This window comes from Ursus americanus, chromosome 7 (assembly GCF_024610735.1).
Source record: "Ursus americanus isolate L20-20 chromosome 7, mUrsAme1.1.p, whole genome shotgun sequence".
Taxonomy (NCBI): domain Eukaryota; kingdom Metazoa; phylum Chordata; class Mammalia; order Carnivora; family Ursidae; genus Ursus; species Ursus americanus.
The window spans coordinates 15,501,449-15,513,913 of NC_142133.1; the positions used below are offsets into that span (position 1 = coordinate 15,501,449).

The window sequence follows — 12,465 nt, forward strand, 5'->3', positions numbered from 1 at the left end:
GCTACAGGGAAGAACACAGCATATAATAAGGAGATTTGACCTTGTCAGAGAAGCTAGGACAGCTTCATAGAAGAAAAGATGGCTGTACTGGAATCTCAAGGATGAGGAGGGATTAGCCAGGGGAAGGGAGAGGGGAAACATGCCAAGCAGAGGGAACAGCATGAGCAAAGGTTCTGTGGCAAGAGGGAATTTGCTCTTGGGACAGAGGGAACCAGGGATGGCTGGAAGGGAGAGGACTCAGAAGAAGGTAGATGGGACAGGTCATAATGGGCCATCAGGCATATTAAGGAGATTCTTATTTATTCCAAGAGTAATAGGAAGCCCCTAAAAGAATAATCAGTAGGCAGAGAGGAGGGGGGGATGGGTTACACTCAGATTTGCATTTCGGCAGGTAACACAGTAGTATGACCCGCATTTGCTAGGGGACTGGTCATTGTGTGGAGCATTAGGAAGAAGGCACTCAGCAAGCATCTAGACAAGAGGCGATAATTACTTGGACCAGAATGGTGGCCATGAGCTAAGGCGGGCAGAGACAGAAAGAAGTAGACAAGCGTAGCAGGTATAACGGGGAGAAGCAGCAGGGCTTGGTGGTGCATGTAAGGGGTGAGGGAGAGGGAGGTACTCAGAGTGACTTTCAGGTCGCTGACTTGTCCACAGGCACCCTGGATGACGACCGGTTTGCTGGGGGGAAATGACTGAGTCCATTTTGAACCTGTTGGGTTGAGTGCTTTTGTGGCATCTGGAGGGAAATGTCAGAAACGCAGTTGGATAGGGGCACCTGGGTGGTTCAGTCTGTTGGGCGTCTGCCTTCAGCTCAGGTCACAATCCCAGGGTCCTGGGATCAAGCCCTACGTTGGCTCTCTGCTCGGCGGGGAGCCTGCTTCTCCCTCTCCCTTTTCCTGCTGCTCCACCTGCTTTTGCGCGCTCTCTCTCTCTCTCTCTCAAATAAATAAATAAATAAATAAAATCTTTGGGGGGGGGGAAGCAAAATGCGGTTGGATAAGTGGGTGCACAGCTTGGAGGGAAAATGTGGCACGGAGGTTGATGTTCATGGGTCCCCTATGCCGAGCGAGGGGCATTAGACATTGTGGGTGTGGATGAGACCGCCCAGTGAGGACAGAGGAAGGTGGGGGGCCTAGGGCCTGGCCTGAGGGCTCCAGCACCTGATGACTGGAGAGGGAAGCCCGCATGAGCAGGCCCGAGACCACCTGCCTGAGACATGGGGAGGAAACCAGCCTGAAAGCCAGGAGAGCCAAGTGTTGCTTGGAAGAGGAAGTGCTCCGAGGAAAATACTGCTTAAAAGGACAGGAAGTGAAGATTCAGTAATGGTTAGCAGTTCTGCTGCCATTGATGACGATCGGATTAGGCCGCCTTCAAAGAGCAGCCTTTGCGAGGCAGGCACTTAACATATAATTTCATCCCCGTAAGACGTCTGCAAGGCAGGTCCTCTATCAGCTGCTCTTTACAGATGAGAAAACCGAGCACAGGGATGAAGTCATTGGCCTGAGCTCACATAGCCAGTGAGTGATGGATTTCGGTGGGAGCTCTTCTTGGTCACTCCATGGACCCTGTTCGTCTTAAGTGCTGTGTGTCTAGGGCTGGCGGAATCAAAAGCAGCCAGGGAGCAGAGAGGGGTGTGGAGAAGCGAGGTTTTCTCCCCTTGAAAGCCTTGGATTCTTTCAAACAGAGCCGAGGAAATAACGGCCTTGTTGCTGAGGCCCAGGTGCGTGCTGGTGCCCACAGGAGGGCATCCCAGGGGTTGGGCAACGCTGCGGTCCGGCCAGATCAGGGCGGTGCTGGGTGCGCGATGCAGCTGTACTTGCCGTGGGCGAGGCCTGCCCCCAGCACTCTGGGGCCCTGGTTCTTAGACTGGGGTCTGCGGTCACCTGGACACTTGTGAGAGGTACAGATTCTCAGATTCACACACACCCCCCCCCGGTCTTCCTAATGGAAAACTCAGGGGTGAGGGGTGGAATCCATGTTCTCACAAGTCATCGTGTGATTCCGATGCACAAGCTTGAGAACCTGTGTTCTTGGGGATCCTTGAAAACAGAAGAAGGAGAATCCAATGACTTCCAATCTTTGTGTCTCTCAGATGCTAAACAGCTTGGCAGAGCCCAGATGGAAGCGTGGTGCTGAGCCCGGGCTGCACACCGCAGTCCCGTGGGGAGCTTTGTACACGACCCATGCCTGAGGCCCGCCCTCAGAAACTCTGGTCTCATGGGGCTGGGGTCCGCCTGAGCATTTGGCTTTTGTAATGAGGATTTGAATGGGGAATGGGTGATTGAGGGAATGGCTGGCACGGCGGCCTGGGTACTTTTGAGTCCAGAATTGTACTCTGGGGAGAAAACGAGGCAGGCCTTGAAGGGGAAGGAAGACAAATGGAAGAGAAGGTAACCCTTTGTGAGCACCAGCATAGCTTGAGTAAATCTGGAGACGGTTGGGACAGAAGTGGTCTGAATTGATAACAACTCTTAATGATGGACTTATTTTCAAAGCAGTGCCAATAATAAATTAAATGTGCTGTCAAAGCTGCTTCACGAGTAAAGAAGGATCATGGTCACCTCTTCCTGGCAGCTTCACGTAGACTCTGTCTAGAGGTTAAGAATGTGCTCGTCCCTCTGGCCTCCCCAGCATCACTGTTTTCCCTTTGCTCCATGAACCTTCCTTCCCCACTGGCCCACTCAGCCCCTGCCCTCCGCATTCTCACCCTGTCCCCAAATCCGGGGATTTGTTCCTGCCCTCCCCCCCCCCCCCCGCCTCCTTGTTGTCTCGGGCCCTAGCTCTGCCCAGAATCCTCCATGGGCTCCAGTTTAGAGAGCCCACCTTTCTCTTGCTCTTTCATCTTTAAGACACCCTGCTCCTGTTTAGTTTTCTTCATTCTGCCCATTTCCCCATCTCCACCCCTGCCTCCTAAGTTCCACAGAGACGGTGCTGGCTTGACATTCTTTCCCTCCCACCCAGCACAGCACCCCACACCTTACAGGCTTAGGGAATAGTAGCCAAGAAACTGCAAAAATTAATTTCCATCCGTCTGCTTCACACATTGTCATGGAGTGCAGATAAAGAAGGCCCCTCCTCTGATGAAGTATGAGCGTGGTTGGGTCATTCGGAGGCCACCTTGAGGAAGGAAGCCATAGGAAATGTGGCAAGATGGGAATCCCAGTAGGAACATCTTCCAGAGTGGAAAGTGACCTCAGAAGAGGCCACAGAAGGGGCACTCATAGCCTCGATAGCCCGTGAGACTTTGTAGTAGTTTCCCAAGGCTACCTTCACACATTACCACCAGTTGGGGGCTTAAAACAATCTGAATCTATTCTTTCAGAGTTCTAGAGACCAGAAGTCCGGACCCAGTGTCACTGGGCTGAAAACAACATGTCCACCAGGCCCTGCTCTCTCCCGAGGCCCTCGGGGAGAGTCCACACTTGCCTCTTCCAGCTTCTAGAGCCGCCATGTTCTTTGGCTTGTGGCCACATTACAGTCTCTGCCTCTGTGGCCACATTGCCTTCTCCCTGCTTCTCAAATCTCCCCCCTGCCTTTCTCTAACAAGGACACCTGTGATTGCATTGAGGGCCACCCTGGTGATCCAGAATAACTTCCCATCTCAAGACTCTTATCGTAGTCACATCTGCAAAGTCCTTTTTCTCTGTCTCAGGTAACAGTCGCACGTGAAGGGATTAGGACATGGATATCTTGTGGGGAGCCATTATCCAGCCTACCACACATATAAAGGTAACTGGAGCCTCCAAAGGGTCAGAGACTTGTCCAAGGACACACTTCAAGGTTGTCATGGAAATCAAAGACCCGGGTCTCCTTTCTGTAGGTTTTGGGCTTCTTCTGCTAAACTAACCTGATGTTCATAAAAGTAAAACAGAGAAAGATTTAAAATAACACCTCATACCTAATATGTGTGCTGCCTGGATTCCCTGTCTTCTGTCTTCCGTCTGGGTTGTGTGCTGCCAGGATTCAGCCACCCCTACGCCTTCTTCCCCCTTGAGTTTGGGCTCAGGGTATGCTCTCTGGCCTGTGTGGGCAGCGACAGTGGAATTACCTAAATGGCATTTTCTGCTCTCCTTTCAGGACCGCCTCTTTTTCGTGATGGAGTATGTAAATGGTGGCGACCTCATGTTCCAGATTCAGCGCTCCCGAAAATTCGACGAGCCTCGTTCCCGGTTCTATGCTGCAGAAGTTACGTCAGCCCTCATGTTCCTCCACCAACATGGAGTCATCTACAGGTAGCTCTTCCCTCCTTCTGCCTTCCCTGGAAGCGAAAAAATACAGAATTCTCCAGACACTTGAACTGACTTTGGCTCCTGCCCAGCTGGTCTCTTAGCAACCCGCTTTAGATTAGTTGTTTGTTCTAATTTGCTCGCAGAGGACTTTTTTGGGGGCTGTTTATCACTGTGAATGTTAATACTTGAATAGCCTCAGGAGATCTGACCCACTGTTTGTGCCAGTTTTGATGGAAAGCCCAAGCACAACATTTTAAAGGCTTGGTGCTGAGCGACCTTGGAGTGACCTTCATTTTTCTCTCTCCCCACCCTCTTCCTTCAACAGCAGGGCATTCTCTTTACTTTTTCCTTCTGTGCCATGAACTTCCTCCCCTTCCCAACCTCTTGCCACTTCCTGAGTTTGTTTGACTTAGCTGTCTCCAGCAGATAGAATCAGAGGACGAGGAGTTGCTTGGGGGTCTCTGGGTTATGATTCTAGAAGGAGGAGGGGAAGGGAGCTAGACAATATCCAACAGGAAGTTACTGCAGATCATCCAGTCCCTTACTGCCGCCCTGTCCCCCTTCCAAGAAAACATAGAAAACACACACACACACACACACACACACACACACACTAATTTTCCAGTAAAGGACCAGGACTATTTACGCAGGCTTTTCTGTGAGGTCAGGAATTCTGGGAGGACTAAATATTTATAATTAGCAACAAGGACACTAAAGTTCCTTAAGGTTTTCTCAATGACTGTCAATTTCTTGACTTGGTTCTTGCTCCCCCCACCTTTATTTCATTGGGTAGAAGAAAAGCTGGCCGGGTTCAACCCAGAACTTTGTCACTGGAACCTTCCTGACCCTCTGCTGGGAGCAGCGCTCTGACTAAATGCTCGTCGAGGGGTTCTGACCAACCCTCACCCCAGACTTCCTTTTTACTGACGGCTCTTAGTTTCCTAAAGTATGCGTCTCTCTGTTCAAAAATAGTTCGTGCCTCCCCCCAGCCTATATAATGAAGCCCGAACTTTTCAGCCTGCCAGTCATGGCCGTCCACATCATGCGTCCCTGTATTTGCTTCCTATTGCTGTGTGACAAAATACCACAGATTTCAGGGCTCCAGACAGCACCCATTTATTATGCCCCCATTTCCATGGTCCCGGAGTTCAGGCATAGTGGACGCTGGCCCTCGGCTTGGGATCTCTCTGCTGTGATCAGCGTGTCAGTCAGGCCACATGCTTGTCTGCAGTTTGGGGTCCTCTTGTAAGCTCACGTGCCGATAGGCAGAACTCAGTTCCTTGCAGCACGTGGCTTGCTTCTTCAAGGCCAGCCAGAGAGAGAGCCTTTCCTGCTTGGAGTCTCTAACTCCAGGGAAGCCTTGGACCCTCTTTTAACAGGATCACCTGATTAGATTAGGCCTACCCAGGATAATCTCCCTTTTGTTTAACTCAAATGATTAGCGAGCTTTATTATATCTGCACAATTCCTTTGCCCTATAATGTCACATTATCTGGGTAGCGACACGACATCGCCTTTTCCACATTCTTTTGGTTAGAGGAAGTCCCGGCTTCCACCATACTCAGGGAGGGATTATGGGATTATACCAGAGTGGGACTCACTGGGGCTCTGCTTAAGTTGTGTCTGCTACATCCCAGTACACCTTTCTCGCCACACTCCCCATAGCACCTTGTTTTGAACCCACCAAGGTTCTCCGCTTTTCTCAAACCCACCTACCAATCCCCAGCTTGCCTGTGCATATGCCCTCCTCAGCCCTCTCTGTCCAGCCCAGAGGCCTCACACAGTACTGCCTGCCTGCACAAAGCCTGGTCCCACCAGCCAGAGCAAGTTTCTCCACCACCCACGCTTCCATTCACAATTGGGAATGAATGGGATTTGAGACTTCGGTTGCCGGGCTTACCACTGTCCTCCTGTATTAGTGTTAGGCATCGCTGTGGATCCTTCACTAAGTTGCAGACTCCCTTAAGGACCATTTGTTGTTGTTGTTGTTGTTATTATTATTATTATTATTATTATTATTATTATTATTTTCTAAACCCCTCAATCATCTTACTCTACACATTCTTCTTGTCTTACACATAGTAAATAGTCCACATGTGACCATTGACTTCAATTAGTTTAAAACCTTAATCTCTGCCCCCAGAGCCGCTCACAAGCCCGTTCAAGATCCAGGTGTTAGGCGTAGGAAGAGCTCACCCATACTACCAGGCGGTGCATTGTTAGGTGCCCGTGACCGGAAGAAGAGCTACCATCCTTTGAGATGCCATCCCCATTCCATCCCTGTAGTAGTGGGTATAATCACCCAGTTGACTGGCAGGGATCCAGAGCCTTCCCTTTAAGTAGCTTACCCGAGGCCCTACTTGGTCAGTGGCAGACCTCGAAGCCTCAGTGACTGATCGGCAAGCTCGTGCTCTACACATGACACCTGTCACCCTGCCTTTTCAAGGCCAAGTCCAAACTCTTTGGCTGGTCATCCCAGGTACTCCAAAACTCACCTCTCCCTTACATGTCTACCTCTCCCCTTTCCACCTCCCTCTCCTCACACTGTGAACACTTTTGCTCTCTTGGCTTCTATGAGCTGCACTACCCGCCCCACCCCCCCCGACCTCAGTCTCTCAGCCTGGCTGCTGCTCCCCTCCAACCTCCATTTTCTAAATGCTGCTTTTCGCCAGGGCCTTCATCCCACCTTCCTCCCCCTCTAAATACTCTGCCTGAGCAAGTCCGATATGTGCATGCTTCCAAATGACTCCTGTGTGCCGGCGACCCTGTGTCACTACATCCAGCCCCCAGTTATCCCCAGAACGCAAACAAGCTCTCTCCCCCAAACCGCTCTCTCAACGCTTGACCTTGGGGCCTTCTGCCTTCTTCTGATGTGAGTTTGCAGTCGTTGACGGACTTGACTCATTCACTGTCCCTCAGGTCCCTGCACTCCTCTCTGTCTTCCCTGTCCACTGCTGCCCACCATTCTTTCAAAGCACGTGGGTGTCACACACTCCCTTTTTAGCCTCCTTCAGACAACCTCGTGCCCCAGGCCTGCCGCACACAGCTGTGTGGTCTGGGCACAATGCAAGAGCGAAGGGCACAGGCAGTGAGTGGTGGTGGCGTCTAGGCCGACTCTGACGGTGTAGCTGGCCTCAGCCCGGGGAAGGGGTGCTTTTTCTACCCAGAGGAGATGGCTTATTGTGTCTCTCACAAAGACGCCATCTGTGCTCACGGGGCACAGGGCTCACAGTGACCCCCAATGATCTTATGACCCTTAGCACTGCTCCCTCCCACCATACACCCCACCCGCTGGGTACTCCGGATTATCTGCCGTTCTGCCCCCAGTGCCGTTTCTTTTCATTTCTTGGAGCCTCTGTACCCCCGTCCCTGGAAATACCTTGCTCCTAATCTGTGTCTTGATCAGTGAGTGGTTCCCAGCTCACATCCATGTTCTGACTGCCTCAGAGTCCCTGGTTCAAAAGGTACAGAAATCCCATAATACTGGAGGAGGGGAAATAGATAAGGATATTAGTGAGAAAAAAAACAGCCCTGAGTTTATGATGGCGGAGGCTGCGTGATGCGCACATGGGGGGGTCGCTATCCTATCTACTGTTGTATGTGTTTGAAGTTTACCGTAATTATAATATCGTTTTTTAGAAGAATAGCAATTCCAGGGTGACTTTCTAGAGTTTTCGATTCAATAGATCTGGAGCGGGGCTCAGAAATTTATATTTTTTAAAGTGTTCCTCAGGGGGGCGCCTGGGTGGCGCAGTCGTTAAAGCGTCTGCCTTCGGCTCAGGGCGTGATCCTGGCGTACCGGGATCGAGTCCCACATCAGGCTCCTCCGCTATGAGCCTGCTTCTTCCTCTCCCACTCCCCCTGCTTGTGTTCCCTCTCTCGCTGGCTGTCTCTCTCTGTCAAATAAATAAATAAAATCTTTAAAAAAAAAAAAATAAATAAAGTGTTCCTCAGGTGACTTGGGGACCAGAGATGGAGAAAAATTCTGTTCTGCCTCTGGACTGTGTCAAGCGCCCCCCACTAATGTGAGGCTCTCCCTGACCACCAGTCTGCCCTGGGGATCATGCCTTCTCTCTCTACTGGGCATTTAGCAGGTTCGCTTTGCAGAGCTGATGTTTTTGTTTAAGATACCTGTTCTGTGATTGAGAACTCCCCACAGGAGTGCTCACCTGGTTGGCCTAGAACAATAGCCTGCTTATAGTAGGTGTTCACTGAATGGTTGTTCTTCTAGTCTCTAATGCTCCAGAGCCTTCCAATCCAGCGCGTTGCTCCCTCCTAGGTGTGTACTTCTTAAAAGTCTGTGTTGGAAGCATTCCTAACTCCTTGACCCTACAAGGCCCAAATTCCTTCCTCTCTCTCATTTTATGGGTTAATGAGGATGCTAGGATCTCTGTTTCCCATGTTGCTTTGTGTTAAGCTGCCGCAGCAGAGGAAAAGGGGCAGCGTGTGTGCAGCGGGCTGGGGAGGTGCTGAGTGTGTCTCCACCGATTTGCCTCTGGCTGTTCTGAAGCCCCGGCAGAGACCACGGTTTGGGTGATACAGCGGCTTATTTGGGAGATTGGCAAGGCCAGGTTTTGGAGGAGGAAGCTGATTGGAGTGGAAATGGAATTTTCGGCCTTCCTGCTGGAATTTATACACACACTAATTAGCAGCTAACTGGCCGGTGTTCAAGAATGAAGGAAAGAAGTCATTTCTCTGGCTGGTGGCTCACACTTCAAGGAGAGCCCACGCTGACGGGCACGGCCCCCTTTCTTCTGGTCCTTGTCTGATTCAGTTTCCAGCACCAGACGGCCCAGGGCAACGTGTCTCTGTCCCCCGTCCAGTGTTCCTGGGACTCCTCTGTGTGCTATGGCAGAAGCTGGTACTGTGTGTCCAGCCATGGCTTAAATAAAAAGACCTCTTTCCTCCTTTGTCCCTCCCCCACCACACACAGTGAGAGGCAGAGGTTTTGAAGGGTAGGCCTTCTTTAAGAGTGGGTTCAGAGAACTTTCTCTTCCTCTACATCAGGCTCGCTGCCCGTCCATTTTCGTCTGAGCGTTCAGTTGGAGCAGCTGAGTCTCCGAGAGCACCCCTGTCTCTGTGCAACGTGAGAGAGAGAGAGGGTGCAATCCACCTCGGAGAGGAGAGCGGGGCCCTTGGGAAGACAACCAGAGGCTTGGCAGTTAGGAATGTATCTTTGTAATCTTCCAGAGTTCAGAAGTCAGGACCCCTCTGGCGGAGGGTGGTGAGAACGTGGCCTCGGTCACACCGGCCAAGCATCCTAACACTCCATGCCTCAGTGTCCTCACTCGTAAGGTGGGAATGATAGGTGTACGTACCCATCTCATGAGGTTGTGGAGATTTCGTGATTTAAGTCCTAAATACTTTTGAACAGTGAATGCCACAGTAGGTCCTCAGTAAAGGTTAACTCTCTTATTATATCTTGATTTTTATTAAGATGGATTGAAAGAACACTGGAAAGCTTTTATCCAGCCCGAGCTCCAAAAGGGATTCCCAGGACCACATGAGAAGAATGAATTCCTTTTTTCCTTCTGATAAAATTTAGTTCCTTTTTTTTTATTATTATAAAAGTAGTAGTCCTAGGAAAAATAAAAATGTCAGCAGCAGAGAAAGGTATAAAGAGTCAGTTTTCCCTTCACCAACCTTAGAGCTACCCAGGGTAAAACAGTGGAACGGTTTCTAGAGAATCCTTCGAGAGCCCTTCTTGAGCAAGTTCCGGAACGTCTTTGTGACTGGCTTCCATTGACCCGGAGCTCAGACAATGCCTGCACTGTCTCCTGCATGCGGGAGCTGTGATCGCTCCACGTCAGACGGTCAGACCGAGGAGGGAGAGGTGAAGGATCTGAAAGCCAGTGGGGAATGACAAGGCATTTTACTCGTGGGAAGTCTCGTTAATGATTAGCATCTCGAGTGGAGCCCTAAAATTTGGTCTTTATCTAACACAGGGGAAGTTATGACTTCTCCCTTACTTCCTCAGAACTTTCCATCTTTGGTGAGTTCTCACCACCACTCCCCAGCAGCCATCCTGCGCTGAGAGCCTGTTGTGCCCCTGGTTGCCCGAACTGGGGGCAGCAGGGAGCCACGAGGAGAGAGGTGTCTCTGCTTTGGCCCACTCCAGATCACCCCGTACTCAAGAGGTGCTTAGGAAAGGCTCTCCTTGTTGATAATCATGTTTCTAAAAAATCAAATAAGAATGAAGAGAATGGAACAACGATTTAGGCAATACCTCTGAGAACCTAATAAACCTGAATCTTTTTTTTTTAAAGGATTTTATTTATTTATTTGACAGAGAGACAGCCAGCGAGAGAGGGAACACAGGCAGGGGGAGTGGGAGAGGGAGAAGCAGGCTCCCAGTGGGGGAGCCCGATGCGGGGCTCGATCCCAGAACGCCGGGATCACGCCCTGAGCCAAAGGCAGACGCTTAATGACTGAGCCACCCAGGTGCCCCTAAACCTGAATCTTAAATGCCTTGTCCTCAGTGGGACAGAAAGACAAAGTCAGGAAGGGGGGGCTTAGAAGAGGTCTCCCTGGACAGAGCGGGAGACATACTGAGGTCTGTAGCTATGCTCTGCAAGCCAGACGTCCCTGGAAAATGCACATGGAGTTGTGATATAAACTGCAGCCTTGTCTACCTGCTAGTCCAAGGGGGAACGTGTGTGCCTAGCTTGGGGAATGATAGCCTGCCTCGAACCCTGGGATCATCTCCTGCCATTGACACAATTCGGCATTTCCTGACTTGGGGAAGGGCTCTAGATAAAGCCCGTGCTAACAAATGGAAGGTCTAATAAATATTAGATTCCTGTCTTCTTTCCCTACATTCTAATTCATCTAATGCTAATAAAAACAGAGGAGGAGAAAGAGGAGGAGGAGGAAATAGGATGATTTCTTCCTTCTTTCTTCCTTCCCAATCTTCTATGACCTGCCTGCAGAAAATCACTCAGGACGCTCTGGGATCTTCTCCCCCACAGAGCGTTATCCTCCGCTGTCAGCATTCCTCCAGCCATTCTCGAAAATGATATTGTGATATAAACCTCCTGAGGATATGAGGGCTGAGTGTGTAATGGGAGGGTGTCGGGAGTCTCCAATGTTAGATCAAGGAGGGCTCCGAGAGATCTAAACCAACTCCGTTTTCTAGATGCGGAACTTGAAACCAAAACTGGGCAGGAACTCACCGAAGTTTACACAGTGAGGTACTATAAAGCTTAGATGTTATTTTAATCAAAGATATACATGGAGATAAAGAGTCAAACCATTCTACAAGGAGCTTAAACAAATAAAAAGCTGTTTTCTGCCCTCCTTCCCACTCCTGCCCAGTTTCCTCTTCCACTGAGACAACTATTTTCAGTTTTTTTCAGCTGATGCTTTTGGGACGGACCTCTGTATTTCTGAATAACATGCTTTTATTGTTACTTTTGTCAAACTTTATTTTAGGCACTATGTAGTGACTGTCCACTGTGGAAGTGAGAGTGTGCTTCTCTGCCCCGCTCCCTGCCTGCTCACTGCCCCACGACATCCGCACTCCCATCCCAACCTCCCATCCTCCCTTCCTCTTAGTAGACTTTACTGTAATTGTGGTTAAATGAATATACATTTGTATACATTATTATGACTGTGAAGTACTATTGGGGGGCGCCTGCGTGACTCAGTCAGTTAAGCATCTGCTTCCGGCTCAGGTCATGATCTCAGGGTCCTGGAAGGGAGCCCTGTGTTGGGCTCCCTGCTCAGCAGAGAGTCTGCTTCTCCCTCTCCCTCTGCGCCCCCCACCCTATCCACGCTCTCTCTCTCAAATAAATAAATAAAACCGTTAAAAAAAAAAAAAGAAAGAAAGACTATTTGGAACTTAGCCATGTGGTAAGCTATAATTACTTTTCCTGTACCTTTTTCTTTGTTTTCCCTGGAGATAATTATCTCTTTGCTTTCCACGTGGTTATTCAACACAAACCCTACAAATTGTCCACATCTCCCTGCAGGATGTTTCAGTGCAATGGGTACTCTGTCAACTTCATGTTCGTGGGTAGCTCTTTCCTGGAGCCCTCCAAACCACTCCAGTCTGAACAGTGCCCCCATGGCTGCTGCCTAGCCATCATCCTGGGCTGTCCCCGTACTGCTGTCCTCATGCTTCCTTTGGTCTCCCTCTTCCGTGAAAGCTCCTGTCTCTTGTACCTCACATCTCTTTCTCAGTATACTCCCTTGATGTAGTGAAGCAGCCCCAGCAGTTTTTTGAGGAGGACGG

At 50.1% G+C, this 12,465-nt stretch overlaps 1 protein-coding gene across 2 annotated transcripts in view; it reads left to right on the top strand.

Moving 5' to 3' along the window:
- PRKCE (protein kinase C epsilon) overlaps nt 1-12,465 on the top strand; it is a 570,596-nt gene that overhangs the window by 401,465 nt on the left and 156,666 nt on the right. For both annotated transcript variants that reach the window (XR_015725163.1, XM_045787917.2), the window contains exon 11: nt 4,081-4,235. Coding sequence is in view for 1 of the 2 variants with exons in the window: in XM_045787917.2 (XP_045643873.1) it covers nt 4,081-4,235 (155 nt within the window). In the remaining variant the exon portion in view is untranslated. The remainder of the gene's footprint in view (nt 1-4,080; nt 4,236-12,465) is intronic.